General features: G+C 36.6%; 2 protein-coding genes across 2 annotated transcripts; one reads left to right on the plus strand and one right to left on the minus strand.

Annotated features, from left to right (window-relative positions):
- The first annotated feature begins 4,923 nt into the window (after positions 1-4,923).
- LOC109240085 (protein BREAST CANCER SUSCEPTIBILITY 1 homolog) lies at positions 4,924-11,668 on the plus strand. Its single transcript, XM_019406706.1, has 14 exons — positions 4,924-5,088; positions 5,198-5,251; positions 5,337-5,407; positions 6,195-6,308; positions 6,980-7,470; positions 7,914-8,024; positions 8,131-9,093; positions 9,211-9,311; positions 9,633-9,819; positions 9,929-10,023; positions 10,097-10,223; positions 10,312-10,477; positions 10,604-10,722; positions 11,163-11,668. Exons 1-14 carry the CDS (start codon positions 5,033-5,035, stop codon positions 11,484-11,486), a joined length of 2,979 nt encoding a protein of 992 aa, XP_019262251.1. The 5' UTR covers positions 4,924-5,032; the 3' UTR covers positions 11,487-11,668.
- Positions 11,669-11,812: 144 nt separating this feature from the next.
- LOC109240086 lies at positions 11,813-13,932 on the minus strand. The gene is made up of 2 exons (XM_019406707.1): positions 13,569-13,932; positions 11,813-12,997 (listed from the first exon to the last, which is right to left on the minus strand). Exons 1-2 carry the CDS (start codon positions 13,651-13,653, stop codon positions 12,123-12,125), a joined length of 960 nt encoding a protein of 319 aa, XP_019262252.1. The 5' UTR covers positions 13,654-13,932; the 3' UTR covers positions 11,813-12,122.
- Positions 13,933-25,094: the final 11,162 nt, after the last annotated feature.

Genomic DNA, 25,094 nt, shown 5'->3' on the forward strand with positions numbered 1-25,094 from the left:
TTAGAAATATAAGTTAAGGACTTCCTTAACTTTTTAACCAGCAAATCAAACTTAAGGACCGTTGTCCTTAAGTTTTCAACATAAAACTCAAAGTTAAGGACATACAGTCCTTAAGTTTTAAACTTGAAGCTATAAGTTATGGACTTCCTGTCCTTAACTTTTAACCTTTTAAATGAAAGTTAAGGACAGAAGTCCTTACGTTTTCAAATTTGAAGTATAATTTAAGGACTTCCTGTCTATAACTTTTTAACCAGCAAGTCAAACTTAAGGACCGTTGTCCTTAAGTTTTGAACTTAAAACTCAAAGTTAAGGACATACAGTCCTTAAGTTTTAAACTTGAAGCTATAAGTTAAGGACTTCCTGTCCTTAACTTTTAACCTTTTAAATGAAAGTTAAGGACAGAAGTCCTTACGTTTTCAAATTTGAAGTATAAGTTAAGGACTTCCTGTCTATAACTTTTTAACTAGCAAGTCAAACTTAAGGACCATTGTCCTTAAGTTTGAACTTATAACTCAAAGTTAAGGACATACAGACAGAATGTCCTTAAGTTTTGAAATTGCAAGTCGAACTTACGAACTCCTGTACTTAACTTTAATCTTTAAACTCAAAAGAAACAAAAACAAGGTAAGAAGAAAGAAATTTTCAAAATTCAGACATCTGCTCAAATAAGAATAATCTAAATGAATCCAATTTATGGCAAAAACTAAAAAGAGTCGATAAACATAAGTGGATATATCTAATCTTCTCTATGCTTTCTTGAAAATGGATGGAGAGCAAGAGAATATATACAAGATGTTCTATTATGACCAATTCTTCTGCAACGACCACATTTGAATGTTATTTTTGATGGCTCGGTAGCAGGAATATGCCTTTTCTTTTGCCTTCTACCTGGTGGCACTTTGAAATCTGGAGGTTTAACAATTTGTGACTTAACACTCTCTGGTACAATCCAAGAATCAGTATGTCCTACAGGATGTATTTGTCTTTCATATGTTTTTAGCCAAGATTCCTTTAAGTACCAGTGCGAACAAAAGTTGGACTTCTTGATGTTTCTCTTCTCGATAGCTGCAATTGCATGTATGCATGGTAATTCATCAAATTGAAACTGAAAACAATCACATGTTCTTTTGTTTAAGTCCACCAAGAAAGTTATTCCTTCTTCTTCAACTCTAGAACGCCATGAAACAGGGAAGACCTTCAATGTTGAAAATTTATAAGTGAGTACATTATGTTAAATATTATTAAAATCATAATATAAATATAGAACATAATACTTACATTCAAAGTAAATGCTAAATCTATTCTTTTCTTCAATTCTTCCTCTACCCAACAAGAAACATCATAAAATGTTCCTTCTGCTTTATTCTTCTTTCATAAAACCAACGTTGTAGCTTCACTTGAATGAAATCCATCATTCTTAGTATAGGCAGCTCCCTTGCTTCTAATAGGACAAAAATCATCGACTCAACTATGTTTGTTGTGAGCATGTCATATCTTCGTCGTGGACTACAAGAACGTGCCCATCTTTTCGGTGGTTCTTCCATCAAGTAGTCATAAGTCTTCTTATCTACATTTGCTATATCTGACATGTATAGGTCAAATTCTTTGCGCTTGTATACTCTTGCAGCACTTTGGAATAGTTTTATGACCTCACTTTTCACCTTCCTTCGCTTTAGGTTCTGCTCCAAATGATAGATGCAAATCCCATGATGGCTTTCAGGATATACCTTTGCAATGCCATTTGCAATAGCTTGATGCCTGTCTGATAAAAAAAATTAAATTCTCACGGCTCCCAATTGCATTGCGAAGCTGACTAAAGTACCACTCATAGGAATTATTATTTTCAGATTCTGCTATTCCAAAGGCTAATGGGAAAATTTGGTTATTTGCATCCTTTGAAAATGAAATCATTAAAACACCACGATATTTTGACTTCAAAAAAGTTGCATCAACAGCAATCACTGGTCTACAATGATTCCAACCAGCTATTGATGATCCATATGCATAAAACATATAAACAAACCTGAAAATATAATATAAAACAAGGTTAAAATACCTGAAATTTAGGACAGTCAGTCCTTAACTTTCATTTCCAAGTTATAAAGTTAAGGACATGATGTCCTTAACTTTGATTTCAAAGTTCAAAACTTAAGGACTGGCAGTCCTTAACTTTCATTTCCAAGTTATAAAGTTAAGGACATTTTGTCCTTAACTTTGATTTCAAAGTTCAAAACTTAAGGACTGGCAGTCCTTAACTTTGAATTACAAGTTCAAAACTTAAGGACAGCCAGTCCTCAACTTCTGGTTACAACTCAAAACTTAACAAGGTTAAAGATAGCATGTCCTAAATTGTTTACCTGTTATTGTCGTCAATCTATCTTTATGTTAGTATAAGTTCCCGGGTTTTTACTTGTCATCATATACAAGTATGAAGACAATAATTCATAATTCTCTTCGGGACTTCCTCTTATTAAAGCGGAAGCATGTTGAATAGCACGCCACGCCTTGTGATATCCAATGTCTAGTCCATGCAATTTTTGCATCTCTGCCATGACAAAAGCTGGTGTAACTTCAAATCTTGGTCCCGAAGATTGTCGATAATGTAACCACTAATTAACTTTGAAGTAGCATGCCTTTGATCTGCTTTCATAGTGTTAACAGAGCAGTCATGCTTTTTCTCAATCTTTACTATCTTGAACAGTGTTGAATCTTTAATTCTGAAAGCTCGCACACACCAACAACACCTATCATCATTGCATGTCAACGAATATCTTGTTGAGCTTGATCTAACAACCTTGAATTCAAAATGTCCTTTGATTGCTATATTGGAAAAACAGTTAATTATACTCTTCTTCTTGTCAAATACTGATCCAACTTTTATTTCATCCAACGAAGCATTTTCTTTTAATATCGTAGTTGGGGATTCTTTTTGTTTCAAATTTGATCTTCGTCTAGTTATTTGAGTACAGGTTTTTTCAGCAACTTCTTCGATTACCGGTGCACTCTCTAAGACTTGAATACCCAAAGCTTGTTCGTTGTCAATCTCTATAATGCTTTGTCCTTCTACTTGAATAGAATCAAATGTTTGAAGCACCTATTCATTTAATGGTTGAGCTTCAACCATATCTATTTCCATTATCTGTTGGCATTTGTTTTGATTGTCATGTTGAGTTTCTGTGTTGACATGTTCATTGCTTGTTGATCCAAAAACTCTTTCGGAAATATCAACAATGAAACGACAGCCCTTGAAGAGTGAATGACTTTTTAGTAACTCTATACATGTGTGAAGATCTAAATCTTTGGATACAAGCATTCCTTTGCTTGTTCCAAGGTTAATATCAAACCATATCACTGCTTCAAACTTGTGTCTATCCAATTCAATAACCTCAAAGATCTGTTTAATGAAATCTTCAAACCGAATTGACTCAGGTACTAGAACAAGCTTTGTTTGATGATCAAGATATTTATAGTCCTCAGTCCATCTACCATTAAAAGCAACTATAATGCATATTGTTTCCATCCTGCAAGTCAAGAGAATGGGAAACTCAGGATATATTTTATAAAGCAATACTTGTATAATTAAGAACATGTACTGTAAGTTCAAGACCAAGTTAAGGACCAAGTGTCCTTAACATTTTAACTTGGAATTCAAAGTTAAGGACTGCCTATCCTTAACTTTTGAACATGTAATTGAAACTTAAGGACTGCCTGTCCTTAACTTTTGAACTTGGAATTCAAACTTAAGGATTTCCTGTCCTTAACTTTTGAACCTTCAAGTCAAACTTAAGGACTCATGCCCTTAACTTTTCAACCTGCAAGTCAAACTTAAGGACTTCTTGTCCTTAACTTTTGAACCTGCAAGTAAAACTTAAGGACTTCCTGTCCTTAACTTTTTTACCTGCAAGTCAAACTTAAGGACTCATGTCCTTAACTTTTCAATATGTAATTCAAACTTAAGGACTTCCTGTCCTTAACTTTTGAACCTGCAAGTCAAACTTAAGGTCATGTCCTTAACTTTTCAATCAGTAGTTCAAACTTAAGGACAGGTTTTAACTAATAAGTGTAAGTTAAGGACCAAATGTCCTTAAGGACTCATGTCCTTAACTTTTCAATCTGTAATTCAAACTTAAGGACAGATTTTAACTAATAAGTGTAAGTTAAGGACCAAATGTCCTTAACTTTTTCAATTTGAAACTCAAACTTCAGGACTTAATGTCCTTTACTTTTTCAAAACAATTTGCAAAACTATGACAGTATGTCCTTAATATACAGAAGAACATCAACAAAGTTAAGGACATTGTGTCCTTAACTTTTTCAATTCAATTTGCAAAATGCGGACACTATGTCCTTAATATTATGTGCTCAATTTTTATAGAATTATCATAGGAGGCGATGTGCTTAACTTTATCAATCCAAAAATTCAAAAAAAAAATAATCAAATTTCTACTTACTGTATAAAAATCAATAGAAATATGAAAGAGTATAACTATGTCAATCTAAACATCAATAGAAACACATAAACGTTTAACTTACTATAAATATATGTCGATTTTTGGATGAGAATGTTGAATTTTTGAAATCGGAAGAGAATTTTCTTCAATTTCGACTATCACAGTGAAGTGCTGCTGCTGCGTTGCTTCTGCTGCTGCGTTGCTGCTGCTCGTTAATGTTTTCGTAGGTATAGGTTATAGCAGAAGGGTATTTTCGTCCAGTCAGGTATAAGTTTATTAAACCAGTGGCTAAAAACTAAAGACATTTAAAACACTGACTTTAAAATAAAGACATGTGCTGTTAGTGGCTATTTGTGCAATTCGCCCTCAAATCAAGGCGAAAAATCCTAATATTGTGGCGGGACAGAATAAGCGCGCTTTCAGTAAAAATTCAAAAAATTCGCATTTATTCACGCTTCTTTGTTCAGCTTCTCTCACAAGTCACAATTTTTTCACCCCAAACCCCATAAATCATCCATAGCCAAACAAAACTCTCATTTCACAACTAAGAAGAGATTCACTAATTATCAGGGCAATAAAAAATGGCAGATATTTCACATCTTGAAAAAATGGGAAGAGAGCTCAAGTGTCCCATCTGGTACAGTTAATTCAAGAATTATTAGGTTTTTCTTTTCAATTTTTGCTGGGTTTAATTTTATGTTGTATAATCTTAATATTTCGTTTTCGTTTTGCTTTTTTGTTCGCAGCTTGAGTCTGTTGAATTCGGCTGTTTCACTTACATGCAATCATGTATTTTGCAAGTAAGTAATGTGTATAGAAATGTTTATATGTGCAAATTTGATGTTTTCTAGTCGAAATTGAAGTAATATTTTTTTTTTTTGGCAGTTTATGTATTCAGACTACTATGAAATCAGGGTCCAATTGTCCAGTGTGCAAAGTTCCTTTTCATCGCAGAGGTTTGTGCCCTTTTGTTATCTTATAGTGCCAAGTTTTATATGTTGCATTTGTATTTGTTAAAGCAGATGTAGATCTAGGATTTGAACTTAATGGGTTCAGGATTCCAGAACATGACCTCAAGTGTTAATAATCGAGTTCAAAATTTAATATTTATTCATATATTAGTGAATTGCTTAACACATATATTGTGTCTAGGCTGAAACTATTGGGTTTGGCTGAACCCATAGCTTACATGATGGATTCGGCCCTGTGCTAAAGTATTTTCCTTAGGATCAATAATAGGGCTAATAAAATGGTTTATGGAATTATAGTTTTAATTACTCATATAAACATAATGCTCAAACATTGAAGTCTTTGGATTTTGCTTCAGTCATTATTGCGGCGACTGTGTATGCAATTGGCCTAACAGTTATACTAGGAATAATTTGATGGCATTGCTAGCTTAAATTTAATGACATGATGGATGGCTAAAATATGTTTTACCTCTTTGAAGTATATAAATGTTAAGGTGCTAGCCACGAGGTTCAATCAGAAGTAAACTTTAATTTGGTGCATAATGTGTGAGTAACAAGCTAGTTTCCCTGTTTAGCATGTTCTTTCACGATTCCCTTGTGCTCATGGAGTCATTATGGCTCTACTTGTTAGAACTTATATGCCTGGTTACACAAACTTAAGTTAGTTCAATTTGCTTTAACAAAGTAACGTTCTCATTGCTGCTTTCTTTATGTAGGTTATTATAACTCTGTTTTTTCTCTTTATTTAACTTCTAATTTTTTGGTGTTATAGAAATCCGACCTGCTCTGCACATGGATAATTTGGTGAACATCTATAAGAACATGGAAGTTGCTTCAGGAGTCAATATATTTGTTACTCAAACCAATCCGTCATCCAGAGTATCAGGTAATATCCCGCTTTTGCAGGTACAAATGCACCTAATATTATCATGAGCCCTTGTTTAACAAGGGCGTTTTGGGATGGATAGTTTGGGGCTCTAATCCATGTTTGAACAAGTGTCTTAAATTTGTTAAACTTGCATGTTTTTGTTTTATCTACCTTGTTTCCAATCAAAACAAATGAGCTTTAATATGTTTAGCTTTTATCAAGTTAGGTTTAATATTGTTAACATTCCACCTCACCAAAGAAATCATATTTATGATTCCTGTAGAGCATTATATGGTATGGATGTCAGTAACTCTTGTTTGCATCTGATATTCATTCTTTAGTCCTGAACATAATCCAAATAATATATTTTGATACGTTTATGGTTCTGAAGAATTTACTTTGATTCAGCCAATTTGGAAGTAGTTATTATCAAGTTAGGTTTAATATTGTTAACATTCCACCTCACCAAAGAAATCATATTTATGATTCCCGTAGAGCATTATATGGTATGGATGTCAGTAACTCTTGTTTGCATCTGATATTCATTCTTTAGTCCTGAACATAATCCAAATAATATATTTTGATTCGTTTATGGTTCTGAAGAATTTACTTTGATTCAGCCAATTTGGAAGTAGTTATTATCATTTCAGTAAATAATTTTGGTTTGAGCATCTTTATCTCATATGCAGGTGAAGACAACCAATCTAATGGCAAACAAACTTGTGGACTCCCAGATGAAGGTAAAACTGTAACTGAGGCTCCAGCCACAGATAATCAGAAAAGAAAAAGAGGGAAAGGGTCAAAAAAATCTTCAGAGTGCAACAAAAAGAATACCGGATCAAATCTTATTAGACCTTCTTTTCCGACAAAAAAGAGAGTGCAGGTGCCAAAATATCCACCTCTAGAGACTCCGCCACCCGCAAAGTTGGCTGGTGGAAATGGTAAATCCATCACCAACGAAGCTCAGAAACCTTTGGTGATTGAGAAAGACAGGTCTATGCTAAATGAAAAAGGAGAACCAGTACTATCTCCATTCTTCTGGCTGAGAGAAGAAGAGGATGTAGAAAGGTCAAGTCAGCAAACAGATGGATACATTATCATGGATACACCTCCAGTTATTCCATGCTTCAGTGATATAAAGGACATGGATGATGAGGTCCACTGTGAAATGTCTCCAAAAGTAAGTAACATGATATCCAATTTATACTAAGAAACAACTGCTTCAGCTCCAGAATAAAGTGTACTCTTAAATAGAAAATTGATAAGATTGGATTGTTTGGTCTGATCTGTATGCCAGATAAGCTTTAACATTACACTCTAATTTACTGAATCATTCTCTAGTATTGCTTATTTGATCTTTTTTGTCTCCCGCTGGAATAGAGAGAGGAATGCTTTCCAGTCTAGTTTTTTAAATCATTTGGTATTTCTTTTTTCAGCTTCCTTACAGTGCATAAAAATGTAAATAGAAACCTCAAGTTTTTGGATCCTCCTTTCTTACCCTTCAACTTAGCTTTTGTGTTTTGTGATCCAGAGTTGAGCTTAATGATGATCTTGTTCATGTTCACACTTTCTGTGTATTTTATGAAGAAGTTTCATTGGTTTTCCCACTTTCTTGCTATACAGAGTGGAACTCGTAATGCAGCAAATGGAGCAGATCTTTTTGACAGTGAGATGTTCGACTGGACACAAAGAGCTTGCTCTCCTGAACTTTCTTCAAGCCCCTACAAGACGAAGGTATTTCTTTGCAGTACATTATTGCCAAGGGAGTCAGAACTGTTTTCCTCTTTCTCATTCTCTAAACTTGTTTAGTTTCTAATTTATTTCTCTTTTGCTGGTTTAGATTAAAGATACTGATTGTGCTGCAGCTCAAGAGAAGACTCGATTGCCCTCACTAAAAAGGCATAGTGTGGAATCAGCAACTCAGGACAGAACAACTGTGGTAAATGTAGAGGGTACTGATAAAGAACAACTGAAGTCACACTCTTTATTTCCTCTTGAAAATGAAATCACTGGTACCAAAGGTGTCGTTTGCAATTCTAGCAAGAGTAAGGCACTTAGATGCACTAAGAAGAAACAAGGCAAGAAAATAATTGGTGAAGTGTCAGAATTTCATAATAACTTACAAAAAGCAGCTGAAAAAACTATGAAGAACAATCAGGAAGATGCCTATGCACTTAACTCAAAGAACAAAGATTTGAAAAACAAGAAAAAGGGTAGTTCCGCTACAAATGTCACAGGGTCAGCAATAGAAGACATTTCCACTTCATGTCGTGCTAAAAGACTTCGCAAGAGCAGTCAGCCCAAGTCCTTCGATATGTCTACTCTTGGAGATCAGGAAAAACACAGTGAAGGAAGCATTGAGACACTTGACTTGAAGGCATGTCATAAACAGGACCAGAGATCTATTGGTGAACAAAATAAAATTCGTTTTAGACCAAAGTGCAGACAGAGAACTGCTAAAGATAACATTACACAAATCCAAGATGAACCTTTGCATTTGGCAGCAAATAGATTGCTTCCCATGCATAATGATGGGGAAGCTACTCCTTCTGGTACACAAATCAAGACATGTGAGCTTGAGTGTGATGGCAAGCTTCATGGTAAGAAAAAAGTGAAGTTTTCTGAAGATGAGCAGCTTGCTGACAAGGAAAATATTACACTTGAAAAGATTCAGAAGAGAGTGCATAAATCATTGGAAACAGAGAAATCTGTTTCGGACGTGAATGGATTGGTTTTGCGGAAGTGTGAGGCAAGCAGCAACAAGATCCAGTGTGCCTTCTGCCGTTCAGCAGAGGAATCTGAGGTATAAGTCATTGATTGTGTTTTTCTTTTCTGGTTCCTCCTATTTATTCTTGGAGCTGCTTGCCTCTTGACTTTGTATATTGATTATATACTTCCATTTTTCATAACCAAATTTCAGATTTCAGGAGTCATGATAAGCTACCTTAATGGAAAACCTGTTAAAGAAGATGTCAATGGAGTATCTGGTGTTATACATGTGCATAAGCATTGTGCAGAATGGTAATAGTCCTCTCTTTATAAATCCTTCATGTAAAAGTGGTATAGTAAGTCATAAATAATCTGTAATGCATCAGAAAATTCTTGGTTTTCTAGATAATTTCATCATCAGTGTCACGAATGTCAAGTTTAAGAAAGTGTATTTTTCTTATTTAAGATAAAACAGAAGTGTATATTTCATATCTACATCTATTGTGTTCAATGTATAGCAATTTGTCATCATCAAAACTTTTCTTCATTTGTGCATTAAATCATTCTAGTCTCGTTGAATCTGTTTCAAGTCAAATCGTTTCTAGTGTAAAAGACAGAAATGCACATCTACAGGGCCCCTAATGTATATTTTGAAGAAGATGATGCGGTCAACCTTGAAGCTGAGCTGAAGAGGAGTCGGAGGATTACTTGTTTTTTCTGTGGAGTAAAAGGAGCAGCTCTTGGGTGTTATGAGACGAGTTGTCGCAAAAGCTTTCATGTTCCTTGTGCCAAGTTGACACCAGAGTGTCGATGGGATTATGTACGTCTTAAATTCGTTCCCTCAGACCTATATTTCATAAAAAAAATTCGTTCCCTCAGGCCTATATTTCATAAAAAAAGCATCACTTACTCTATTTTCCTTGTTTCAGGATAACTTTGTTATGTTATGCCCTTTGCATGCCAACTCTAAGCTGCCATGTGAGGTCCCTGGAAAGCAGTCCCGGATTAAAGAAAGTATCAAAAGGTTGGATCAACAGATTCTTAGAATTGTTAGCTAAAAAATTTAGATTCCCCTTCTCATTGTCTTTAATCTGCAGAAGTTCTAATATCCACCAGCCTAAAGTCTCAGCAACACCTGATAATGCTGCTACTTCGCAGTGGAAGTCTCAGAAGAAGAATAAGAGCTTGGTGCTCTGTTGTTCAGCTCTAACTGCTGATGAAAAAGTGAGTAAACAGAATAATATTTGCAGATGATATTTGTTCAAGATAAATGGGGTTCATTAACTGGATAACTTAAATTTTCTCCTTGCAGGAGCTTGTTTCTTCATTAAAGAGGTTGTCTGGAGTGACAGTAGTCAAGAACTGGGACCTAAGTGTCACCCATGTTATTGCTTCTACAGATGAGAAAGGGACATGCCGAAGAACTCTCAAATACTTGATGGGTGTCTTGGCTGGGAAATGGATATTGAGCATTGACTGTCAGTAACCTTTTTTTTCCTTTCTGTAACTGCAAATGAATATGTTGAGTTACAAATGTGTTTTCTCTACAGTCAGAGTTTAGCTTCTGTTTGGTCCATCTTGATGTTTGGTTTTTATGCTTGCAGGGATTATTGCTTGCTTGGAAGCCACAGAATTTGTTGATGAGCAGCAATATGAGATTAAAATGGATGCTCATGGCATCATGGATGGCCCTAAGCTTGGAAGATCGAGGATTTTAAACAAGGTACACCTTTCTCCGGATTTATCATTAATAACAAACTAATCAAGTGCATTTCAGTTCCTGGGTGTAATGGCATTTAAGAGCAATGTTTAATTCCTTACGTGGATAAATCACTCTTTTAGGTTCTATGCATTCCCGTTCCAGAAAGAGAATGGAACTTCAACTAGAATGTTTGTAGAGTTAAGAATGTCAGTGTAATTCCTTACCCCCCTCAATTTCTGGACAGCAAGTATGTCAGTTTAGATTCAATAAGGATGAACTTAAATCTCAACTTTTCCCTCTGTTCTACTGGTTGCTTATAGGTCTCACTGCATTTTCATCTTCTGCTGGCTGTAATTACAAATTTCCTGCTTTAACTACGATAATCTTTAGGATGGACATTTCATCATTTGCATTAAAATCCTCTTATGTATTCTTTAAATGCCAAAATTCCTGTTTTGCAGCAACCAAAGCTTTTCAATGGATACAAGTTCTTTTTTATGGGTGGCTTTTCACCTTCCTACAAGAGCTATCTACATGACCTTGTTATTGCTGCTGGAGGAATTATCCTCAACAGGAAGCCTGTAGCAGTGAATCAGGAAATTCTTTCACCTGGATGCCTTGCACCTTTTGTAATTTATAGTCGCGAGCAACTTGATAAGTCTGAAGTAATAGAAAAAAAACGATCTGATGCAGAAGCTTTGGCTAGTTCCACCGGAGCTGTAGCGGCCAGCAGCACTTGGATTCTGAACTGCATTGCTGGCTCCAAGTTGCTGGAGCTGGAATAGTGTAAAAATTTCTAGCTAAGTTTTTCACATCATTCAGCACCGCAGGCAAGACTTAGCCTTTTTGTCTCTAGTTTTATAAAGCATCAGTCTGTAAAGTTTATCTAATCATTCAGTTACTTGTACCCAAAATATCTTGATGAATAAGTTAAAAGATTCAATTAAATTTCAGTTTACTTTGCATATTCTATAGTTTGAAAGGTGTGTTCAAGTCTGCGGATAAGAGGAACTTAAAATTGCAGAATCTATCATGCTGTCTCCCTGACCCCCTAGTCCTTTAAAAGGTGGACTCCCTCTTCATTATAATTCCATAACAGCACTTCAAGGTCTTGTAAGATGAGTTATAATGCAAGTTATGACAATGAGGTCGGATTATTGATGTCATTAGCACTAATATAAAACTGAAAGACAGAATAGGTTACCTGTAAATTACACATGAAAAAAAGCAACATCACATAGTTATTTTCCTATTACATACCATATACTTGACTCATTACGTTAACTCCATAGCAGAGAAGAATGGCTATCTTTTCCCCATTTCAGTGCATTTGATTGTGGACCATGTTAAAGATAACCTGACTAAGTTGAAGTCCATCTTTTCTCCTTTGTGTTCGTGTTGTTTTTAAGTTAGCATATCTTCTATGCAAGAACTATAGGCTTGCAAGCACTAATCTCTGCTTTTGGTTTGACACATTCCCCTTCCTTTTGACCATGTTTTGCAACTTGCATTTCAAAGCATTCAAACATATGCTCTAATTCAACAATTTCCTCTTGAATATCCGTCGAGGGCACATTTTCTGAGGCAATTCGTTCTTTAAAGCTGTGGATTCGGGAAAGTCCAGCTCCAACTTTTGCTGTCATTTCCTCCATGGTTGCATGCATGGCCATGTTTTCCGCTTGTGCATCCTTCCATTTCCTCTTAATGGATCTATAACCATCCAATGACTTTAGTAGTTGCTCTGAAAGTGCCTTATTTCTCTCTTGGAGGGCAATGTTTCCTTGTGTTTCTCCACCACTGCTATACCTCCTTTCTTTTTGCTCGGTGGCACATCCGTGTAACCTTTCCACTAAACTCTCATTTTGTTCTTTTAGATCATTGATGAGGTCCTCCATTTCATTCAACTCGTGGACCTTTTTCGATAGCTCTGATGCCATAATCTCTTTTTCTTTCCCTAAGCTTGAACACATGGCCTCGAGGCTCTTTCGTGCTACCAAACTCGCGTTTAGCTGCTTCCGTAGTTTTTCTTTCTCATCAATCATCGGCTCGTGGTGCTTCTTGTCTATTGGAACATGACTAGTAACCTTAAGCTCTGAATTACATCGACTTAATTCAGCTTCTGATGATGACTTGTTACCAAATGATTGACATTTTTGAATTCTTGTCCTAACATTATCAAGAATGGCCATCATGGTTGCCACCCTCAACATTCTCCGGCCATCGTTCTTCTCTTTGTTACAAGCATTTTTGTGCTCTTGAGTCAACTTTAGCAATAACTTAATGTTGGCTGCAACCCCTGAAAATACAGAAAATCCCAAAAAAACAAAATAAAAAAACACGACTATCTCATAAAACTTTGATCAATAAATACAATGCTGCAATAGTCGAGTACAAAAAACATGTAAAAAATAAAAAGAAATTGTTGCAGTTGTAAATTTTTTCTTCTATATTCATGTAATTAGGCCATCAAGTCTGGTGTATCATGTAAGTCAAGAAAAAATAGAGTTAAATATACCATAAAAATTCAAGAGAAAAGTCCGAACATTGTTTACACAAAAACTTTACTTCCTCTATTTCTTCATTGAATCTTATGGCAAAAGGACAGCCCGATGCACAAAGCATTCCACATTCATGCTTGGGGTCCGGGGAAGAACCGCACCTCAAGGGGTGCGACGTAGACAACCTACTCTAATACAAGTATTAATGGCCGCTTCTACGGCTCGAACCCGTGACCTATAGGTCACACGGAGACAACTTTATCATTGAGGATCATTGAATCTTATGATCACCCATAAATACTTTTAAAAAGGTCAATAAAAACACAAGAAACCAAACATAAGCAAAGAAAGAAAAAAGGAAATCATTACCTTCTAAAGCTGAATCATCATAGAATTGTTCTGATGGTAAATTAGCAACTAAATCAGGAGACGAATTTACACGAAATCTACTCATGATTAATATGTCAAGAAAATGTAGAGAAAATTCTTCAAGAAAGATAGATGAGGAATGAAATGTATGGAAAATTATAATGAAGGCAATGCTGAATTTAGAAGAAAAGGGTACTTTCTAAACTATTTTTTCTTTCTTTTTGAGGGGTCAGATTGTACTAATTAGATATAAAAAAATTGATATAATTTTGAGAGATCCAAAGAAGAGAGATTGCTTTGCAAACCCTCTTTCTGTTTCTCTTCTTTTCCTTCTATCTCATTATCTGAGAAGTTTTTATTAAGCACTTTGAGAAAAACAAAAAAACAAAAAAGGAATTATTTTCAAGTTGTCTTATTCTTCTATTTTTTTTTATTTTTTTTATTTTATAATATTCAATGTTTTTGTTGGATGTTAGCTCATGAGAGAGATTGGTTGGCTCATGGCAGTTATTTTTGCGCAATTATTGGCAATTAATTGACTTATTGATTGGCTGTTAGCTGTTATTGACTTTTTTAGACAGAACAGGTGGCTTCATGTGATGAGTCCATACCTATTCACTTATTAAAATTCTCATTTGCCCATAGTTTTTTTTTAATGCATATATGTGTGATATCGTGTATAGTGTATTTAATAGAAAATAGGACAAATTACATTAATGCTCTATCTAGAATGCGAAACTATGTAAACGTCCTATAGCTTGGAATGCACTTTGTTCAGATTATTAGCTTTCCTAAAACCACACGTGAGCAGAAGCGGATTTAGGATTTTTAGAACGTGAATCCTACTTGGGGAATTTTTTTAGTTATTGCTTTGCCGACCTAGCGACCCCTGTCCTTCTCCTTTGTTTCTGAACTAGCAGAATCGTGTTCGAACCTCGAATCCGGACATGACCAGATCCATCAACAAAACTACTGAAAAAGTGAAGTCTCAAATGGGAATCGTTCCATGTTCCTTTGAATAAATAACTCAGTATTCAACCATGAGCACAATTAAACCTTTTTGGAGCATAGGAGCCAGTAGATATTATTATATTTACAAAATATATACATAAATTACCTAGTTTGGTAAAAAAATCATGGGTCCACGTCGTAAAAATGACTTAAATCCGCCCCCGCTCACGAGTAAAATGTCCGGCATTAGAGTGACTCACATTGGTTGAGGAAATTACTGGAATAATTTCTTTGTTCATGAGTTAACTTTTGATGTTAATTTAGGTTCAAGATTCGTTTTCTCTTTATGATATCAAAGCCAGATCTATCATTATCTTTGGTTTATCCAATATTCAGCTCCATGCCACGTTCTCCACGCTCCAAGTGTTCGCCCTGCAAGAGTGTAAAAGTGTTTCACTTTAGTGAAATTCACTAACTTAATGGAAGTATTTATGATGAATTATTTGGTAGATAGGGATTCCGTAAAATTTGGACAAAAGATAGTTAGTTATTTATTGATTGATAAAATGATAAGTATTTGAGAACAATTATTTTAGTATACATGGAAATTAAATGGGAATAAAGTGAGTATAATTAGCTCACTATAAAATATGTATTGTGTCCGATCCCTATGCATGGAAAGAATAGAATCGAACTATACATAGTATCTGGCTATCTGCTCACTGCACTAAATGAGCTCATAAAGAAAGGAGTAGAAGAGGAGATTTAATTATTTTCTTATCTGAAGATGAAGTCTTACATTTTACAGTTGACACTTATTAAACTCTTCCTGTTCGTACATACATCCTTTTCGCCTAAAAATTAGTAAAAAATAAATTTGAAGTATAAGAACCAAAGCTAGCGTTTGGCCATAAATCCCAAATTTATTTTGAAAATTTTGATTTGGGTGAAGTTTGGTTTGAAGATGAAAATGTGTTTGGACATACGTTTTCAAAACATATTTTCCAACTTTATTTTGGAAAAACATGTATATAATTCCCAAGTTTTGAGATTTTGGCCCAAAATCAGCTCAATAGCTGATTTTGGGATTTGGCCAAAATATGGGCAATATTTATGGCCAAACATAAGTTTTAAAAATAAATCCCAAATTTATTTTGGCAAAACTCATGGCCAAACGTGGCCAAAGAATCTACTCTTTGCTGCAAATTTGAATCTCAGTTTTCTAAAAATTTGAAACAAAAATCATGTAACTGTTTGACCAAAAAGTATAAACTTTCGGTTGAACCATTATATTTCATGTATTGAAGGGTTAAACTTAGTTAATGATAATATCTCTAGATGTAGATCTTGAAAACACGGGTAATGTAAGACAGAGTCAGTGAGAAATTGAAAATAACACACATTTAATGTTCTAAAAGGTATGAACAATAATGGAGGAGTAACTAGCAATAAATGACAATAAATGACATTTAAGTAAATATGGTGAGCAATTCACCCAATAATGGATGAAGTAGATGATTGTTCTAACTGACAATGATGAGTGACAGACAAATCCTAGAATGTTCGAACTATTCTCGGATCTAATGAAAAAGTATGAAATAATGTGAGTGAGAATATTGATGAAAAGTAAAACTTGTATATTTGCTAGAGAGGGAATCTTCTTTTGAAAGTGTTCTTATCAAGTGAATATTACATGCCATATTCCATTATCTCTTTTTCTATTTATACAGGACATGTCCCTAACAAAACCCTAATAGTACAAGTGCAGAGATTCACCAGAATATTCTCTTTAATGTCCTATTTCGAACACTAGCCGTTATTGTACTTTACACGATGCTCGACCTTGGTCATGGTTGACATTTCGGCCACGAATCTTGCTGCTTCATGGTCGACCTCGACCGACTCTTTCCTTAATATCGTATTACGCTAAATATCCTTAGGGTATATTTTGGCCTATACAGTAACTAAAACTTGTATATTGTACAAACTACTGTATTAATCATAAATCGTGTATTGAAATTTATTACTTGGAAAAAATTATCTTGTTACTTAAAACAATTATTGTTTCTTATTTGTCAAATGAGATGAGCGAGAATATATTTTCTTTGTATTAGATCCAGATGTCTAGACATGTTGATAACATGAGTTGAACTTTAATGGAGAAATAAAAATTCATATAGGCGACCCGATTTATTTGGGACTGTGGCATAATTATTGTTATTGTTAGAATTTTTTTAATTTAGTAAATAGCCAAGTCAAAATAGAATTACATGAGGGAAACATCCCTGTTATCTGAATGAGAAGCATTAGAACAAAGAATAGAAGCTAAAAATGAAGGATAAAAATTCGTAATTACATGAGTTGCATATGATAATGCTATCCGAGCAAGAGAGCGAGCCGCTTTATTAGCATTCTGTTAGTATAGTGTATTTGTGAAATAATTCTGGAAATATAAATGAATATAAACAGAAATGAACATAAACTGAAATGACAGAAAACCAATTCGAGCCCACTGAATTCACAATGTTTCCTTAAGGAATTTAATCCCCTCCTAGTACCCAAGGTTATGGATTATTTCCTCCCAGGATAGAACGAAATACACACTGGTGTAGTGGTACTTCAAACCCCAGTGTTTTAGCGAACACAAAGTTCGGTAGCAAATCACACTTACTTTTGCTTTGTTTGATGCTAAAAGTATGCAGAAGAAGGAGGAGAAACTCAGAAAATCGTAGTGAAATTCTGAGCAGAATAGTGTTGTATTTATAGCCAAAGTTGGGCTGAAATCTGAAGAGGTGCAACTCTTCAGAATGGCTGTTTATGCAAAACGGCCACATCATAAATGTCATTACATAAATTGCCATTTACTCAACAATAAAGAGGGAAAATTGAAGAGGGTAGTTACTTTTCTGTTACCAAAACAGAATATTTTACTATTAACAAATAAATTTGATCAAAAAAGTTAATCAATCAATCGATCAAATCCGAATCCGGAGCCGAGTCGAGCCGAGCGACGACGACGGTGCGAGACTTGCCTTCTTCTCAACTCTTTAAGAGCTAGAAGAAGAGCAATTGCTTATATACCCATAAAAAACCTCTTCCTCTTCCAATATGGGACAATGACCATTTGCTAAGGGGGGAAACTTAAAATTTTACTCAAAATTTCATTTTCCTCCATTTCCCATTCACCCTCTTTTAAGTATTTAATATATTAATTAAATACATAAAAAACCCAACACATTCCGCATTGTCTAATGGAAGGATAAATCATGAAGTTAATTCTTTAAAGACAAACAATCCCCAATAATGGTACCAAATTAGAGAAATTAGGCACATTTGAATTAAAAGCGGTGCACACCTCTTAATAATCAAATTGAACCATCATCACCTTATCAATATTTAAGGCTTTGAGCCATAAAGTGCTTAATGAAGGAAGAAAATTTCAGCATTATAAACAAGCAGAAAAATGGCCTAGAAAATTGCGGTAAACTCCATCACCCCTTCCTCTTGAAGCAATGCAACACTGTTATTTCATTTAAGCCAACCAAAAGGTTGTGATTTGCAATAATCAGATGAAGGAGACGTAATTATTGTTGTGACATGTGCGGAGTCATATTTTGGGATATAAAGTATGGGAAGAATATGATCTTTGCATTTTTTCATTTCTGTCAATCATTAGTTATAATTATGATCAGAACTATTAAGTAAGGCCATTAATCATTGGGAAACTACCAAGTTTGTCCTTTTAGAGCAACAATGCTACCAATATTAGCCAATTCATAAAATATTATCAATATTAGCCAATTAATTCTTAGCATTTCAGTGACCTTAAGTCTTCCCTTTTTGTATATTGATGATGTTAATCCTTACTCTGTAATCGTTTTCTTTTTTATTTTGTTTTATGTTGCATTTAAGCTCTTATTCGTCTTGTTTCATTCTAGTCCATCTTAATAGTAATAAAAGCTAACCAAGTTGATGGTTAATACTTAAATATCAATTTCAGTTAGACGACAAAATAAAATCACCATATGACATCATCTTTCTTTTATGATAACAATTAAAATTAAAAATTTAAATGTGTCATTTTTTAAAAGTAAATTAGATAGAACGTTGGAGTGAGGAATCCTAAGAGGAAGAGTTGAGTACAACCCAGTGAAGAAAAAGGCTAACTCCATTTTGCTTTAGCTCAATAATCCTAGAGCTGGAGATGATTTGGAGTGAGTCGGATTACTCTATCTTCTATCAAAAATCGATACATGGTTTACGTAATTTCTCAGTTTTGCATGCTGCTACAACCAACCAAACTTACTTTTAATCAAGGTTGTTTTGTAGTAGTTATTATGCGATGGTCAAGGTGAAGCTTTTGAACATCCAAGGATTTTGGTTGCTAAGGAAATTTAAAGGTTTTTTTCCTGGTAACTAAGGCTAGTAACAAGGAAGTTTGAATAAGATTGTGACGCTGTACAACTTCAATAGATCAATACTAGAAATTAGGTCTACAGCACCAACCATCATTTTCCGCAATATAACCGTTGCTATAGACAGTCGACTGCTACGGTTATAATCGTTGCATAAGCATGTACTCCGTTGTATTGGTGCAGCCTGAAGAATATTAACCAATCTTGCCATTAATACATTCTGGTTAGTGCTTTCTATATTACTGCAGTCTTGTTTTGGGGGTTTCCTCAAAATTTCTTCAATTTTATCTTAATAGAATCACTGCTAAATACCTAATTTTGGGGTGAAACTGTGTGGGTAGAACGATTTGAATACATATAAAATGTCCTTTGTTTGATTGAATGAACTTTGAGGGGTGATTTGCTTGCTTCTTGATGTTAAACTTGTCAATCAGATACGCCTTGCACACCAACTGATCGAAAATTCCCAGTTATACTTTTGCGACTTGTATCGCCTTTAATTTTAGTGATAATTGAAAGTGGGGGGGGGGGGGGGGGGCGAGGATTACCGATTTTTATTTTTGTATCCTGAGTAGTTGACTAGTTTACCAATAAGTCAACTGAAAATAAAACAGACTCTGAATAAAAGCAGAAGTAAAGATGAAGGAACTAAAGGCACCAGGATTTTTATACTGGTTCAGATTCAATGTGAATCCTACATCCAGCCCCTTGGGTTGCAAGGGTGTTCTCTTTCAATTATTTGAAGTTCTTGATATAGGAGAGTTGGTGTTGTTATACACCAACAACTTCGTCGCTATATTACTTCTTTTCTCCCTTCTCGATACAATGCCTCACCAGTGAGCATTTGCATTCCGCTCAGATGTTTGAAGTCTTGAGTAGCTTCATATGATGTATTATGATTTGTGCGAATCATCGGTTTTGGCTTTCAGGTGCCTCGGAATGGATTTGGAGGAATGAATCTCATGTTAGAAGCTTTAAGTTGGAAGAGTAGATCGAATTTGTCTTTTGTGTATTTGGACTCGGATCGGAGTTTTGATGGTTCTGGTAGGTCCAGATGGAGATTTTGGACTTGCGTGTATGCTCGAAATTTCATTTGGACATTTCTAGAAGGTTTTGACACTATTTGGCGAAAGTTGGAAATTTGAAGGTTTGGAATGTTCATAAGTTTGACCGGGAGTTGACTTCGATGTTATCGGATTCGGATTGTGATTCCAGAAGTTGGAATAGGTTCTTTATGTCATTTAAAACTTGTGTGCAAAATTTGAGATCACTCCGAGTTGATTTGATATGGTACGCCACGAGTTTTGGAAGTTGAAAGTTTAAAAGTTCATAAAGTTTGATTTGAGGTGCAATTCATGGTTTGGATGTTGCTATGTGAGATTAGACGCCTCGAGTAGGTCCGTGTTATATTTTGGGACTTGTTGGTATGATTTGACGGGGTCCTAAGGGGTTCGGGTGTATTTTGGATCATTGGTTGAGAGACTAGTTAAGTTAAGAAATTTGGAGTTTGACCATGATCAATATCTAGTCAAGACGACCTCTTTTCAGTATGGAGGGTATGGAGGAGGAGGCCTTGGCATTAATGCCTTAGCCTTTGGCACTACCGGTTCCGGCATGTCAATCACGTGTTCCCTAGATGGGTTCACTTCTTCTTGCGTCTCCTCCACACTTTCATCAATATCAATTCTCACTTCTGCATTAGCTTGAACCACATTGCTTGGGATTTTATCTTCGTGAACCACAACATCTTCATCCACAATCCTTCTTTGATTTGAGGTGGTTGCATCTCCACCTTTTCCACTTCTAGTAGCCACGACCATAGCATATTCCGTATTATTCCCACCCTTCGGGTTTACCACCGTATCACTAGGTAAGCTCCCTTAGGATGAGTGTTCAAAGCTTGCGTGATTTGGCCTAATTGAACCTCCAAATTGCGGATAGACGTGTTATGAGAGGCTAATTGAGCATTGGAGTTGGCTTTCTTCTCCATCGTCTGTTTAAACACGTTCTCATCTACCCATCTCAATGTTAGAAGAGCTCGGACCTTGAGAAGGATATGGAGGTGGATTGCTTGGTTGTTGGAATATCGGGGGCCTTTGAAAACCCGACCCCCGTTGTTGTTGTTGTTGTTCCACCCTCCTTGGTTATTTCCACCCCAATTGCCTTGGTTACTCCAATTTCCTTGATTTCCTTGATTGTTCTAATTGCCTTGATTAGGATTGCCACCACTCCAATTGCCTTGGTGGTTTTGGTTGTTCCAATTACCTTGGTTCCCTTGGGACCTCCATTATTGTTTATTTTGTCCTTGAGCATTGTTTCTTTGACCTTGATAATTGTTGACATATTGAACTTCTTCTTCTTGCTCATTGAACGAATCACCTTGATCATAACCACTATCATATTGCATAAATTGTTATGGTCGGTTTTGAATTTGTTGACCTTGTTTCCGTCTTTTGTTTACCATCATATTTACACCTTCCATTGCATGCACTTGTTTCGGCCCTTGAACTTGTTGAAGCTGAGCTTTGGCCAATTGGTTCATGGTAGTTGTCAACTCGGCAATAGCTTGCCCATGATCATGTAGCTCCTTGTGCAGGTGAATAACATTAGGGTCACCTTGCAGAACATTGGCTCTACTTTGCCTTGCCGAAGAGGTATCCGCCATCTCATCAAGAATTTCACAAGTTTTGGCATATGGCGTGTTCATGAAGTTCTCCCCCAACAAGTATCGACCAACCCTTTGTAGGCATTTTGATTTGGAGCCCCGGTGAAGAATCCCCATTGCTCAAGTAGTGTAAGCATCACGTTGGTGATTTGGAAGTTGCCCGCCCTAATGCGGGACGAGACTCTAGCACTTGCATAACCCTCGTTCGGTAACTGTCGGTAATCTGCCGCTCTTGGTGGAGGTGGGGGAGGGGCGGGAACATTATCTTGAGGCGGACGACCTCGTCTATTAGCTTGAGGTTCAAGAGGAACCTCCTCAACTTGGTCATTATCCACAGCCTCCCCCACTGGCAAATTGCCGATGGGCTCATCGTTGAGAGCCATTTTCGTACCTAAAAGCGTTTTAAAAACAAAGTTAGTGACTCGGAAGGAAAATAAGACAAAGCACACAAAAACCTAGATATATAGCTAAATCCGTTTAACTCCCCGGCAATGGTGCCAAAAATTGATCTCGCCCAAACTCACACCACAATTATAGGTAGTGAGGCGGGCGGCCGAAGCAATAATAAAACTCAACGCGAGTCGGGGTCGATTCCTTAGGGAGTTAGAAATGGGATTAGGTATACACCTAGTGTAAGTGTATAATGTGTCTCAATTTGCACTTCCACATTCTTGATGGTTGTTTCTATTTCTACTTAAGGCTTTTGATTGCAAATAATAAACTAGAAGACAATGTTTTTGATTTTAGTTGTTTTTCTAATGATAAAAGTTCTAGGACCGTGACTTCCACCTAGGTGGTTACCTAACGGGTTGTAAACTCTAGGGCAAGTTTGATTAGTCGAGATCGTAATATAGCAATCACACGCAATTACCCACTTTATACATCTCGGTAGTTTGAGTGATTTTGCCCAATTTGGCTTTCTCATATCCAAATGGGCATTGCACAAATCAAGTGATATATGCTCAAGTCGGGTCTTACTATCTCTAGATTGACCCTTTAATTGGGACTATCAATTTCTTGAATTCACCCCAATTCCTTGTTAGCCAAGTTTTCCTAGATTTAGTCTCTCTTTCTTAAGTAGAGACTAAGTCAAATAGGCATGAATCAATATTTGCAACCATTAATTCTAGAATTCAAGCATAAACAAGGCTAAATATCACTAACCCAATCACAAACAAGCTCTATTTAGTACCCACACTAGGGTTGGGCCATAACCCTAGCTAAAGATTTAGCTACTCATGAAAAATAAAGAAATACAAAAAGAAATTAAGATAGAATGCATAATAATTGATTAGACAAAGAAAATCTAATGTATAGAAGTTAATCTAGTACAAAATTACTCAAAACAGTAAAGAAAACGGCTCAGGTGCACTTCTGAAAATCGAACTTGACCTAAACATGACAAAAAGTTCTATTTATACTAAGCTGAAAATATCTGACAAAAATGCCTCTGCGAAGGTTGTGCGGCCGCATAATTCTGGTGCGGTCTGCACAATGGGCTTCTGCGGCCGCACAATTATCGTGCGGTCCGCAAACTTTGGGAACTTGGGCTTAGAACTTCAGGGCTTCTGCTGTCCGCATAAAAATGGGTGCGACCGCACTTCTAATTATGCGGCCGCACAAAAGTGATGCGGTCCGCACTCTCTACTTTTGGACTTGAAACAACTCTCTGATTCTTCAGTCTTCCGGACCGCATAATAATGACTGCGGCCACACTTGACCTCCTGTGGCTGCACAATTTTTGTGCGGTCCGCATGCCTTTAGATGGCCCAAACACTATTCTCTGAATCTCCCCTCTTCGGCCGCACTAGAATTTTGCGGTCCGCACTGCTGCCCTTTTTGCCCTGTTTTGGTTCTTGTTCACTTTTGACTCCTTTATGAGTTGATTTTAACTTTTTTTCAATATTCCTGCAAGTAAGCACATTTCGTTAGTTTCCGGGAATACCTTTAAGCATTTTTGAGCTAAAATGCAAGTAAAAGAGAGCAAATAAGCGGTCAAAGTCCCTACTTATCAGCCGCTCGACCAGTATTTGATCCCGCTCGGAGGTAAGTTCCTGCTTATCTCGAATCAACCTTTGGAGGCCCTCGGAAGCAAGGAAATTGGCCTGTGAAACAAAAAAGGGAAACTCAAATACTACTATATCAAAGATAGAAGAAATAACTAAAGGAATGAAGAAAATACCGCTGTGGCGTTGTGCATGGCATTGTTCAACAAGCAAGCTCCCGAGAGAGCTTGCGTCTTTTCAAATCTTTTTTTTGGCTTCAGATAGTTAGCAAGTTCCACCGGCCGGGAAAACAAATTGCATCCGGTAGAAATCGAGAGAGTAACGCTCCTCCTCCTTTGTGGGTCTTCTGAGGGCGCGACGTAATTTTGCCCTATGTTCCCATGAATTGAGGATTGGGGGAGAGGAACATTCTCTTCTCTGATAGATGCGACCGCTGGAGATGATGTAGTAGTTGCTGGAAGATTTGGTGAATAAGGAGATGAAGCTGATGGCGTAGAAGGATGAGAAGCGGCTGCAGAAAGCATAGTACTGGGTGTTGGTTGCTCGTCAACCGAAGATGGCAGGGGCCCAATACTCAGACTCATGATACCGGGCGCATCGACTGAGATCCGGAAATGGGAGTTGACATTTTCCACCATCTCAAACTCCCCAGAGCACCGAGGCATCGTACTCGGTTGGTGTAACTAACTCAATAGATTGAGCAGTCTGTTGAGTTGAGGAAGATCGTCGTCTTCTATGTAGAGAAGCCCTCTCCTAGCTTGATTCCCCATCATCGTCAATCATCACAGTGTCTATGGAAGGCCCAGGCAGAGGGCTCGTTACCACAACTTTCGGAGAAAACTCAGGAGCGGCATTCTTGACCCTCTTATTCTTTCCCACGGCTGCGGAGGAACGTCTTCTTTTTGGTTGCTTGTTCTCCGGCCGAGGACTCCAAGAAGCAGCACTTGCACCAGAAGCAGGCTCGGAGATACTTGTTTGTGTAAAAGCCTCCTACAGAAGCCTCGCCACATCAACATGATTAGCCAAAACGTCCTCCCCAGGGACGACAATTGAGCCCTGGGGTATACCTGAATTCAATAGGAGAAAAGAGTCAAACAACTTCCTTATATGAAAAGGTAAAAACAAGATGAGTTCGACTTACCATGGTTTTTGGCCTTCCAGCCATATCTCAGGGATAGTTCCTTCCACGTTCGGGTTTCGAGCATCGTAACGTCCACAATTTTCTGGACCCATTGGTCCAAGACCTCAACCCTAGGTGGAACCCACTAAGTCGCTGAAATAGGTAAAAGGAGAAGGGTCAATAATAATATGGAATAATCTTTAACAGAAGAAGAAACAAGCGATAGACTTACGAGTGCGGTTCCATAATTCCAGAAAGGATGGAGCTATGGCCGGGGTGATTTCACTGGTGGCGACTTAAACGAACCATTCCATCCACCCACAGTCATTGTCATCATCCATGCTATATAGCAGTGCATGGTGGCCATGC

Source organism: Nicotiana attenuata, unplaced genomic scaffold (genome assembly GCF_001879085.1).
Source record: "Nicotiana attenuata strain UT unplaced genomic scaffold, NIATTr2, whole genome shotgun sequence".
NCBI lineage: Eukaryota > Viridiplantae > Streptophyta > Magnoliopsida > Solanales > Solanaceae > Nicotiana > Nicotiana attenuata.